The sequence below is a fragment of the Athene cunicularia genome, assembly GCF_003259725.1.
Source record: "Athene cunicularia isolate RWA chromosome 2 unlocalized genomic scaffold, athCun1 chr2_part1, whole genome shotgun sequence".
NCBI classification, from domain to species: Eukaryota; Metazoa; Chordata; class Aves; order Strigiformes; family Strigidae; genus Athene; species Athene cunicularia.
The window spans coordinates 36,370,993-36,384,316 of record NW_020799095.1 but is presented as its reverse complement, the minus strand read 5'-3'; the positions used below and the strand labels follow the sequence as shown (position 1 = coordinate 36,384,316).

Below are 13,324 nucleotides of genomic sequence, written 5' to 3'. Positions count from 1 at the left end.
GTTGCTGTGATTTTTTTCTCTTTTGTACTTTTTTATACAAGCGCAGCCACCACAACATAATAAAAAAAAAAAAATACTCCTGTGTATTTTTGTACTTTCCAAAGCATTCAAAGAAAACGACAGAGTTAATGCTCATCTATGGTGACAGCCACCACCACCACTATAATTTCTCTTTAATACTCTCTGTCCCTCTGCTGAATCCTCCCACCTGCAAGTCACAGCCATTCCCACAACAGACATCTTCTTCCACTTCACAGTGGCCTTTCCATGGTGGAGGAACACCACTGGCACAGGGTTAGCTTCCATACACAGCTAGGGACTGCTGTAGAAATCTCGCTGCAGGACCAGCCAGTTATGGCACAAGCTGCATCGCAGGCAGGAGAGCTCACTTTGCTCCTTTGCCGTGGCAGTCACGAAAGGGCTGTGCAGCACTTTGACTTTCCACAGGGACAGCTTACATTCCTGACTGGATACAAGTTTTACCTAGTAAGGTTCTGGGCTGTGCTTTGCTGCACTTTTATGACAAATATATAAATAAGAGGTGTTGGAAAGCTTGAAGATTTGCATGCTTTTTTGAGGTCTTCCCTTTTTCAGTTTCTATGAAAACTCTGGAAAAACCAGCTGTGCCCAAGGGTGTTGCTATCCACCCAGCTCTTGACCTTCACTTCCTTGCTCCATTCAAACATGCACAGAAAAGCCCCTGGTGAAAATCTTTTGGGACTGGATCTTAAATCACATATGAAAATGGAAAGTCAAGTTTATTTTCTTTTTTTTTAAAAACATGCTATATTATTAAAGTTATTTTATACCTTGTGGGGTGCATTGGATTGGCAAATACGAACTGGGAAGTGTGCAGCAGGAGGAAAGCTCTCCCCTTGCAGAAGGAGAGGCAGCCCCTGTCAGCCTCAGCAGAGCTGAGCTTGGGACTTTCTCACATGTCACATCCTTCCACCCCCTCAGACAGGTCTCATCCCTTGCAGCACATTGCCCAGCCCTCCCTGAGGACAGAAGAAGCAGAGACACTATTTGGGTACTAGACTGATATAACTCATATCCAATACAAGCAGGTTCTGTTTTTTATAGGGTCCTTCCTGGTGAGGCACCTCCTATCACTCGCCCTGAAGAAGGACTTGCAGACCCTCCAGTTCTGGATGAGTGTCTCCCATTGTGGAGTGCAGCAATTGCTGTCCCTTGGTGCCACCTGAGTTCTCTCTAAGCCCTGTCCGGGAACAATGAATTGCAATGGCAGGTCCTGCCACCTCCTGCTGCTGCAAGGGTCCCTCCTTCCCTGGGACATCACAGCTGATTTGTCCAATATACAGTGAGCACACAGTGGACCATGCAGCAGAAATGCTCACCACAAGGGCTTTAAGCCCATTCACTGCATGTGTCACACAAACTACTTACTTCTACCCAGGAACACTGCTGCTTTTGCGGTGAGCCGGGCCTTGCAGCAGCCCACCATAGGAAGCAAAACCGGTTAATGAGTCCAACTGCAATGGTGGGGAGGGGGCGGGTTAATCTGAAGGCAGAATCTTGTCCCTCAACTTGGAATGTATTCAGGATTCAGTGGTTAACGCTACTGTTTTTGCTCAAAATGCATTGGGATTTCAGAAACTATATATTTATATGATCGTTGGAGTTGTCTTCTACCCCCACTTCTGTTTTCTCAGCCTGTTGGTTACTCTGCCTTTACAGTCTTCCCATGTTATAGCAGCCCAGAGTCTCAGGGATGGTTAGGGCTGCACGAAACAAGGGTTGTCATCTAGATTAATCAAGATATCTCAGTGATTAATGCTCTCAAAGGCTCTGGGAAGAATTGCTTCCATGCTAGATGCTTCCAGCTAAGAGACAGCAAAAAGGTGGGGAAGAAGCTATTTGAAGGATTTTGAAAGCATAAGACAGAGAGAAATCTTCAAGGGCTAACCTACTAGCTGATGGACTGGCTACTGACCATTTATTTTGCACCTAAATTTTTTTCTGAAACATTTTTTTCTCTGCTCTTTCCTCCCTAGTCTCTCCTGTGAGACGCTTTGCAGAGACTGAAGCAGTACAAGTTTGTCTCTCCATTCCCACCCATCTGCAAAACCTTGAAGTTGTGGTTCCTCCTCTTTAGTGAGGCTGTGCTGTCTTTGTGTGACAGCTGGGCAGAGGGAAGCCGCGGCCTTCAGAAACACATGTGAGGCCTGCCAAAGGAACCATCCCTGAAGCCCCTTACCAGGCATTCATTCCTTATGGGTTTCTCACAATTCTTTTGGCACAGATGATGTCATCAGTTATGTTACTCGATAGCATATCTGCAGGGAGAGAGAATCACAGACCTGTGAGCTCACTTGAGGGCAGGACACCAAGCTGGAGGAGATTTCCCCATTGGGTGCAGCAAGGGCTAGGCACTCAAGCCGCTCCAGGCATCGGTGTGGGGCTGGATGCTGTTCATTCTCCCCACTGCCGGGCTGCCATCAGCCTCATGTGCTTGAATGCTGCCAGGCAGGCCCCTTCATCTGCTTCTGCATGGCCAGCAACAACCATAAATGTATGTTTTCCCCCACAAATGCTGGTGTGCCTGCCACTGTAATCACATGTGAGAGAGAGATGGAAGGATTGGGAAAAATGTGAGGCAAACCCATCTATGCTTATGATACTTCAATCCCCTCCTGCTTGCTCTGCTGGGGAAAAAATGCTCTTAGGGAGTTTTCTGCCTATCTGGAAAAAGAGGGTTTGGTCAGCACAGGAACGGAAGGTCCAGGCCCAACCTCCCAGACTTTGGTTTTTCTCATGTAGGAGGATGTCTGCTGGTGTGACACAGCAAAAGCTTTCCCATGTCTGCCTGAAAGCTCCCCACTAGTGGCAGACCCTTTGCCAAGACCTGGATCTGCCTGACAGTAACACACCTTGAGGAATTGCTTTCCCCACTGCTCACTCCACAATGCATTTATCTCATCCAGCCCCACATCACAACCCACCTAGATCTTCCGCCCACAGTCAAAGCACCCAGAGAGCCCTGGGTCCCTAGTATCCCAGTAGAGGAAATCATGGATACATGGCAAGGGAAGGGAGCTGGACCAGAGGTGCAAGATGAAACCCTGGAGAAGGTTTGGGGCAGTGATGCTATGGTGCTTGGCACAAATGCCTCTGGCAATGGCCATGGTCTCTAACTCCTCAGCCTCAGGAGTCAGTGGGACTACCCACACCCTGCACAGACAAAAAGAGGAGCTGGACCCAGCCATTCATCACTTCAACTTCCTGCAGCCACAGGCATCAAGTTGAACAGGTTGGGCCCCTCATGACCCATGGCTTCATTTTGGCCAGGAGGTGAAGTTGGGCAGAGCGAGAGGGCTTGGGCTGCTGCCTCTGCTCCTCAGGCTGGCTCTGGAGGAGCAGTGCTGTTGTACCCCTGCAAGCCACCCTGCAGCCGTTATCCAAGGGGCTGTGATCATCAGTGCACCACAGCTGGCTGCTGATCTTGAAGACGTCATAGTTGGCACTGCCATTTGCTTTGATGCTCTGAGCTGCTGTGTTGAAGGTGATCTCATAAAAGGCCATGCAGAGTCCTGGGCAGGAGCAGAAGGCACTCAGTCTGTGCCACAGCTGCCATCATGAGATGGGGAAAGGCTGTGGGCAGACAAGGGACTGAAACTCACAGTTGGCGAGGCTGTAGCCCCCGTAGTGTCCTCTTTCTGGAGCATGTGAGACAGCTTGCACTGGCTGAACACCTTGGCTTTGGTGGCCTCAGTCAGCAAGGCCAGCAGCAGCAGCTGCAGGGGAGACTCCATTCCTGCAGGGCTGCTGGTCTTCACAAACTGGGATCCCCAGGGCAAAAGGTAAAAACAAGATGTGAATAGGCAGTAAAGCACAGTTAGACATCCAAGGCCAGTTCCCCGGCAGGTAGTTGCACTGCTGGCTCTGGTGACCCTGGGCTGCTCCCAACTGCCGTTGAGATGTACGCACCCATGCGTGCAGGCATGCACGTACTCAGTGGCTGTGCTGGGCAGTCCAGGCCATAAACAGGTTTTATTGGTGCAGACATGGAAAACACAGAGCTTCAGGCACTGCCATTTTGCAGTTTTCTTATATTAGTGGTGAAAGGTCAGGTGTCCTGTAGGAACTGGAAAGTTGACAAATGGGACCTGCTAAGGGAAGGGTTACATGCTTTAGCTGCTCAGACATCTTGGCCTCTTACCCTAGTGCTGGTCAGCCTCTGAGCAGAAGCTGTGATGTGCAGTGACCTCACTGCTGTTGGGAAGCCATACCCAAACTCATTAACCCTTAGCCCTGGTTATCACCTTTTACATAATTACCAGCACACACAGTGAGTTGCATTGTACAAGTCCAGGGAGTTTGCCAGAAGAATTATTTCACTTTTTAAACAGAATTTAACAAACAGAATTTAAATCCTTTCCTTGGGGTTATTTCTCATCTATCCTTTGTTCCTTTCCTCCTTCCTGTGCACCCTCTTTTACCAAACCCGCCAGCTGGTTTGCTTTCTGGCGTGCAATGCAGTGCAGTCCCGCAGCCCCAACAGACTATGCCCAGGGGCCCGTGCAACCAGAGACATTTGCAGCTCTGCAGAGCTGTTTGCAGCAAGGGGCAGAGGCATGGGGTGCCTCCAGTGATGCCTCTGATGAACATCCTCTGCTGGCAAGGGCAGTAGGGGCTGCTTAATTAAAAAAACATGTATACCTAGAGAAATTGGTACCTCCAGCAATGGGGCTTAGCGCCAGGCTTGGGGTGGGCATCCCAGAGGGGTGTCCCCTGTCAACTACCCACCCTTCCAGAATGTTTCCCACCCTCTCACCCAGGGATGAGTCCCCACAAGCCCTGCCCCACACCAGAGGAACAGGGATGCAGCACAGACAGGGAGTATCATAGCTGTGGCTGTGGTTTTCAGGGACACCCCTTTGGGTTTCATTTTGTTTCATCTGAAAACTAATCCCACAATGGAGTCTTCTGGCAGGGGTATATTTTATATTTTAAATTATATCATATTGCAGGATATTTGCACAGAGAGAGAAATATCACCTTCTCACCGAGAATAATAGCAGAAATGTTTCCAATGCCTCCAGCCAGGCAGAGGTGGCATCCCATGAACAAAATTCAAGTAAATCTGTGTCCAAAACATTTTAATTTCTACAGGGAGTTGTCCATGAATAAAGAGCAAAGCAAGAATTATCACACAGATCAATCAATGAGCAGAGGCAAGCGATGAATTACACACTTGTACTTGGGTTAGATGCTGTAAAGACAATTAGCAAGAGAGTCTTCCAGTCAAGGCAGTAAAAAGAGATAAGAACATGCCTGTTTTCCTCAGGTTTGTGGCAAGGACACGAAGGGGTTTTCTGTACCCCCTAGGGTGGTCAGTGCTTGCTACTGCTGTGTTGGCATCTCCAGCTGAGTTAACCAAAGCAAGCTCTGCCCCACAGGCTGGTACCACCACCACACAGCTGAACCAGGGCCTGGCCACACAGAAAGGTGGAGTTGTTTATTCATCTTGTCTTACTATTCTGGTATCTCTTTGTTTTCAGCCATGAACACTAATAAACCCAATGAAATTTAGAAAATCACTTAGAATAGGAGCAGCGGAAAGAATCTCCCCCTTATGGGAGCATTTGTTTTAATTTAAACTATCTGAAGATAATAAATAACAGGGCTCCATAATGACATAATTTACTCATCTTCTTGGTTTCAAAGTATTTTTTAACAAGCAAAATGAGGTTTCAAACATGTCTGTGATATCTCCTCTGGATTAAATATTAATCGGATGCCAAAGTAATAAATACAGAAATCCTGCCTGGTTGTTCTGACATGCTAGTTCCTAATTGTGTGGGAAGCTGCTCAGATGAGTTTCAGTTTCAGCAGGAGATAAAATGCCACAGAGCCAGTACAGTATCTGTGTCACTACAAGATTTACAGCTCGATTCCCTGCCTGGAAACAAAGGAACAAATAGCTGCATGTCACGCACTGAACTGAAACATTATGGATTATATTATTACTCGAGTTTCTACAGGGCTTCTCAGTGGGGGAAAAAAAATTCTATTAACTCTCTTTTACAACTACCAGCAGGGCAACGTGAAGAGAATAATCTCCTCCATTTATAAGGTCTGGGGGCCTTAAAACCTGAATAGCAGCCCAGGAGCTTTGTCACAAGGTCTGGCTGTTTCCTTTCCTTCATAAAATTCCTATCTCCATTAATCTGTGTTTATTTTCCTTCTGCTTTTTAATTTGCTTAATGGACTTCAGCCGAAGTCTCTCCTAGAAGTCAGAGGAAAGTAAACTCTGATAAATCCTTTGGGACTTAATAGTCACAGTTAAGCACTTCTTTGGATTATTTTGTCTGACTTTCATCTTTGCTGCTGCAGAAATGTCGGCTGCCTAGTACCACAGCCCTAACCTCATGACTTAAGAGCCTGGGAATGAACTGACAAAAGATATCCCTCTTTCTTTCTTCTTCTGCACGCGTGGAAATACAACAAGACTAGATTTATACTCATAAAAGGCAACCGGAATGTCCTCCATGGATTTGCCCCATGCAGAAAACATGTTGGAGGCTCGATACTCCTCAAACTGCCAGTCTCTGCTGATGCATTCCATCCCCAGGCTTCAGTTTCCAGGGGCAAAAGAAGGAAGCCCCAGCTGGGCAGGAGCTGCTGTGTGTTATACTGGACCCAGGCTGAAGTGCTAGGGTGCACAGCATGGTCTGGGAACCTCCAGCCTCAGCTTCCTGAAGCCAGGTACTGTTGCTGTACAGGAGGTACCAGCTGCTTCTCCATCATGCAGCCTGGCACCATCCCACCTCAGCTCCCAGCACAGATGAGACAAGGAAGGGGCTCATGGGAATCTGCCCTCTGGCAGCATCAGAGCCCTCCTGCAGGAGAGACTTGTGACATTTCTTTATTCCCAGTCCTACTGGCATCATCTCCTCAATAATGTTTCATGTTATTAATCTATTATTATTTTCTTTTCAATGGGTACGCTTTGAATGACAGCCAACATCAGTATTAGTCTCTAAATACCTTTTTGTTAGGAGTCCAAATCCTTTGTGTTCTAGCATATATTACTTTCTATGCAGCAGATTTATTTTTGCACAGCATTTATTCCTGCAGGATCCGCTTACTCAGAAATTGCATTGTATAATTAGGTCCCAACTGCCTATTTCTAATCCTGAACAAAGGTTCACTTTATTTTTCATTTCAGCAATTCACATTTTCATTTTACTTCTTCCATGTATGATAGACATAATTAATTAGGTCCTGTTCCACCAACCTTTCTATTTGTCTAATGATCAGGCTTTTAAAAAACCCCTTCATGGTTTTATATGTTGCTGGAGCAATTTAGACATGTCCACCTGTAGTGAAACTAAGGCATGAAGCAAAGGCAAGCACTACGCTGAGCTCCCCTGACTGACAAATGATGGGCCCATTATCTTGTAACTGAAATTTTACATATATTTTGTGTAGTCTTGTAGTCTGTATAGACTCAAGGCAATTTCTTCCTAAAGAAGACTTCCAGCCTCCTGACTTTGTTTGATCCACTTGGTAAAACCGTCACCTGTGAATGCACAGGCTTCTCTCTCAGAAGCAGTGAGTAGATGGCCATGAGGGGATGTAATTCTGGCCATTTTTATGAAAACACACCGTCATGTTCCAGAAGAAAAGCTGAATCACTGGGCAGGCCTCATATCCCCATAACATCCAGCCCTAACTACTTTGCCTTGGATCTGTTTTTCTTTCCTTGGTATCATATAAAAGGGCTCAGCCCCCTACATGCTAACCATAAATCTCAGCAATACCTTCAGTACAGCATATCTCATCTGAATGTGCCTTCTTTTGGTACCAGGCGGTCAGCCACGGCACAACTTCAGCTTGCTGTTTTGTAGCATTGTCTGACATAGCAGTAATGAGAGATTAGGAACTGGAAGTTAATATGGTGAGGGCGTGTAATTATACAACTCTGGAGTCTGAAGGCCTTATTTAAAAGAATGATCCAGCACTTAGGGATAGCAGCAAATAGAGTGTGGTAACATCACAAGGAAATGTGCTCTTTGGAACCGTTGCAGACTTGGTCAAACTGCGGTGGCTGCCACCATTGCTATATGGAGGAGCTATACCTCGGTGTGCTTGAAACTTGGCAGCTCAGGGCATAGGATAAGCATGGCTGGGAGAGCACAAAACTCTGCCAGATGCAAAACCCACCCAAGAAGCTGGGTAAATACTCCAGTGGTTTGCTCTGCAGAGGTTGCTGCTGCCGGCGAGTTTGCCGCTGGCGTCCTGGCTGGCCGCAGGCCAGTGCAGGGGTGTCTGCACTGCTCTGCAGGCACAGCAGGGATTAGAGGGGCTGAGCAGACAGTTGCACAAGCTGATTTGTCTCCTGGGATCAGCTGGAGACAAATGATCAGGAGTCCTGTTCTGGAGCTCCCAGTGGTGGAACAAAGGCAGAGACTGAGATCCTGTATCTGCTTCTCTGGAACTCACACTAAGCAAGTTGCACAGTTTGGCCCGGGATGACAAAGAGCAGACTGGACCCTGCTCAGATGAGCCACTTTCCATGGGTGGACAGGAGCCCTTGTGGCTTGTTAGTCTGGCTCACTGATCCGTGCTCTGATGTCTGGGATCCTGCTAACGAAATTATCACATCTAGTAAGAGTCAAAGCTGCTTTGTGAGAACCATGAGTTTCCTGTCTTCTTTGCATTTGTGAAGAAAGACTTTGTCATGTTCCCAGGGTAGAAGTCACAATTTGCATTAGGAAAATATAAACAAAATGAAAAGATGGGCCCCATGATAGAACCAGCACAACAACAACAGATTCAGGAAAGTACTAACTAAATGTTGCACAGCAGGCAGATTTTGATTTATATTTGCAAGCCTTTTTGGTTTCAAAATACAGCATTCTCCCTCTTTCATCTCTAAACCCAAGCCAATACAGAACAGAAACATAGCTTTTGGCATTCTTCATTTTTTAGCCAAACTTGCTTGTGTTCTCTCTTAGCGCTTGAAGCAGAGCAGTAGCAAATTACATTACTGCTTCTCAGTTTGTGACACACTTGACCATGTTTTTTCAATAAAAATGACACCACTTAACTTTGCTGGGTCAGTAATGAAGCAGCAAGAAAGATTTTGTTTGGCAAGAAAAACTAGCTAAGAATCCAGAGCTTCTTACAGCTAAAGCAAAATAAAGGATTTAGGTTAATTGGACTATTTATGAACTCTAAACTCTTCCTTTAATTTATGTATTACAATGAAATGTATCTCCGTGGCTGCTTTGAGCAGTCTTCCACACGCTATGGGAATATTTTTCCCCTTCTGCACAGCAGCAGTGGTGTGCAGACACTGCGGAGCAGAGCTTGTCCCTGGGGTACCGATGGGAGCCTTTGTGTCTGTCTAACCGAGGAAGAGGTATGTCCCTTTGACATGAACTAGTACTGCAATCCAGTGCAAAGGGTACAGGGACAGGCTGTCCTTTGCTTCTAGGGCCATGTCAGCTTGGTGGAAACAGCTACACAACTTTCCTGAGGACTCAGATTTCAGTGCACCTCCATCATCATTGTGTTTCCAGCCGAGGGATGGGTCAGCTGAATTGGTCCTGAGGACCTGGTTATGTTCTCAGAGGAAAACCTGGAGGGAAACAGGCACTATACCACTTTTGGCAAGAGAAAGCTCATTTCTAAGTGTGTCAGGCATCAAGATCTACCTCAGGCATCAAGATCTACCAAATCTACCCTCATATAAGCCTGATTTTCTCTCACCTTTCCATTATTTCAATCTCATGACATCAGCATCTCTAAATGTGGCAGCATGCTTAAAAGCCCATGGGCAGCAAGTCTCACTTGCATTGAAGCTGGCTAGGTAGCATCACTGCACACCTGACAGAAACAGCCGCCTAAAAATAGGTATTGTGATGAGACCTCCTGAAGCAGTGGCTCTGGCTTTGAAGAAGCTGCTAACTCAACCTGAGGTGCAGAAGGGCTGGTGGAGGCCTGTGCTCACAGGAGCGAAGCCCTGCCCAGGGTAGGGGTTTGTGTCCCCAAGCGATCCCATGGGAGTGCAGTTCCCATACAGACTATCCTGTGCAGCTTGTGCCAAGGTGCGGATGCCATTTTCCCTTTTCCAGGAGTGATGCAGACCTCCATCAAGCTAATGTTCATCAGCAGGCGATGAGTTTGCATTTTGGGAAGTTCCCTTCCATGTGGACTGAGAGCAGTGCACAGCACCTGGGAGTGTGGGGAGTGGGGGTTGGCATCAGCTGCTGCACCCTTGCATTTCAGTCAGACACTCCTGGTTGGCATCGCTCTGCACCAGGCCAGCATTAAACCCGCAATGGGTTTGCAAGGCATCAGCGCATAGGCAGTGACTCCCTTGCAAAAGGCATAATTGCACCGCTCATCTAAAAGTGACTTTTTTTCTGTCTGACAACTCTCCTTCATGCGCTATAAATACTTGGGGGGATGGCATTGGCTTCAACAGCATATAATGTCAGTGGCACTGAACCTTGTTACTGGGAAATGATCTATGTTGACAACCATACTTTGGCTTTGCCTTGAATTTTATTTTCTGTAAATGCCTTGGCATTTCTTTTGCAGTGTCAGGCTTTTTTCCAGTTACAACAGCCTGTTTCATCCATGTCCTTATCTCTTAAGAACAACACTTTAGTTGTGGAAGGATTGTTGGTGCTTGTCTGAACTCACCTAATTTTGATGTAGGTGGTAAAGAGGGCATTTTGGTTTATTTCTGAAGGGGCTTTTCTCAAGTTCATACACAGCTGGTTTTAGTGGTAAACTCACATTACTCCATTATTGTTTGTTATTATTACTGTATAACTTCAATGGAAGTTATGCAGCTAAAAATGTAACAAGCTGCAAATATTTGCATATATACATATACACACATGCAGGCATGTTTGTACATACACATCCAGATAATCTTCCTTTATTTTCCAATAAAACTGTTTCCTAATACTGGAAATGCAGAGAAAAATGAATTATAATATGAATTTTCTTGAATTAATGTCACCCTCACATTCTCAATTGATTAATGGATCATGTTTTTCTTGAACACAGACACAGATCCAGTTTTGTAGTTTCTTTATTAGCCTTTATGCCTGTCTAAACAATACAGTGAATGTGCTTTTCTGTGACCGTTCCTGACGCCTTATTTTCACACTCAAGAGAATACTGGAAATGCTATTATCTTAGACGGGTATTTGAATTTATTTGTGGTTTGGCAGCAGAGAAAATAAAGTTTGATGTAATTTTTGTTCCTATTTGTAAGGGAATTTAGTAATTTTGGAGACTGAATGTTTATCTATGTTTATCCACGAATACCACAGGAGTTAACCGCATCAAATCTGTTAATACCACACGAGAAGTGGCAGAATGCTTTCGTACAAATTTTTTCTCCCCAGTAGAAAGATGAAGATAAATATTTCTGGAGTTTTTCCGATTCTGATGCCTGAAAGTAACCCAGAAAGCCAATTTACAAATAAGGAAACAGATTTCATATTTGTTGTTTGGTTGGGTTTTTTTAAATTTTCTTTTTCACCTCTGTTTTCTCAGGTATAATATGGACAAAGAAAGGCAGTAAAACAAGCCATGTTTTTGGATCAGCCGCAGCCACAGCATCCCACTCTCAATTTACATCAGCTCCAAATTTGGCCCCTTGGCAAGCTTTTGCATATACGCTCCTATCAACATCTGTAAACACGAAAAGCTTTCTAGGCTACTCAGGGGTTAAAGTTGTTCTAGTAAGTGTCCTTAATAAGGAATTCAGATGGTTTCTGTTTGGTTTTAATTATGACAGCCTTTCATATAGGTTGGAGGGACTCCTGGCTCTGTCCTGTTGAGACATTAAAGGTCCCTTTGTTTAAAAGTTCAGAGCCAGATCTGAGATTGCCTGTAGTTCACCTTTAGGATATAGAAAAGTGCTGAGACATGGCAGGGTTTTATGCTGGTAGCCCCCGCAGTGGGAGCTGCGGCACAGGGTGTTGTCAGCATCGCTCTCCCTGATGCAGCCTGCTTGCTCCAGCCGCGATGCTATCAGCATTCCTCGCTGGAGCCTGTCTGAGTGATGGCTGATTAATGAACTGGGGCTACAGCTATCTGTGAGAAAGAAGAATTGCTTATTTCACCCATGTCACAGTCCTAATTGGGAAAGTCTGACAGCATCTGGTTCGCTCCATGTATAGACACCAGATACACAAAAGGACTTTTTCCAAGATAACTGTGATTTTCACTGATCTCTCCCCTGCAACACCACTCTCCCCAGGAAATTAAACAACCGATCCTGGAATTTCTTTCTGAGGTAGAGAAAGAGGAAGGAAAAGCATGACCCTCCTCCTTAATAACTTTCATGAAAAGAAGCACAAAACACAAACTTGTTTCACAAGAACTTTGACATCGAAAGTCTCATGCACAGTTTCATCTGAAAAAATAACAATCTTGCAAGTAAATACAACAGAGATCTTTATTCTGATGACTGGAGAGGTCTTTTCATTTCTGCCCTTACATGAGATGTCTGCAAGTTTATTTGCTTTCTCTTCGCTTAGCTGGTACAACAGAATCAGAACAAAAGGTTGCAGATTCACCCCACATCACTAGCCAAGACAGACCAGCCTGTGGCTGTAACCCACATTGTCCTTCATGTGCACCAATGCAGGAGAATGCTGGACCTTCCATGATTCCATTTCAGCCACTATACAATATGCTACAGAGGTCATCAATAAGAGAGCAGGTCTCCCAAGAAACTTGCTGGATTCACTGATGTTACTCCCCAATTTCTCTTGGCAACCAATTATTTTCTCACCCATGTTACACTTGGCAGGACACTTAGGGATTTCCAGATGATAGAGCTAGCCTCTAGTTTGCTTGAGAGAAAACATCACTGAAGATATAAGGCAGCAGAAGTTCAAATCTGAAATCTAAACATAGCATTTAAATCTGCACTGACATTAAATCTCTCTGCTATCCGTGACCTGCTGCCAAGCTGAAGCATTTGGGGTATTTCAGCTATGTAGAAGGTAAAATTGTTCACAATTGCCTGCAAACAAAGACATAGCAGGCATCTTCCTGGGTATTTGGTTCTCTAGAAGGTCTTCTAACTAATAATTCTCATACCAGTGATTTATGAGCTGTAGATGCTGCAAATTGTGCTTGTCTGAAGGGCACTATTACATCAGAGTGTCAAAAAGACACTGAAAGCTGTCAAGGAGTCTGCTCAGTGACTGAAATGTCAACCTGCCTATTCCGCATTGACCCTGATAGTAAGCCTCATAGGAAATGCAAGATTTCTGCCATGGCGGTGAGTCAGGACGTAGGTATGCTGCCTCATCTTCTA

At 45.4% G+C, this 13,324-nt stretch overlaps 1 protein-coding gene across 1 annotated transcript; it reads right to left on the bottom strand.

Moving 5' to 3' along the window:
- Positions 1–2,214: 2,214 nt before the first annotated feature.
- LOC113477209 (lysozyme C, milk isozyme-like) lies at positions 2,215–3,773 on the bottom strand. The gene is given in 3 exon segments (XM_026843414.1): positions 2,215–2,297; positions 3,393–3,588; positions 3,642–3,773. Coding segments are annotated over 3 exon segments (411 nt in total).
- Positions 3,774–13,324: the final 9,551 nt, after the last annotated feature.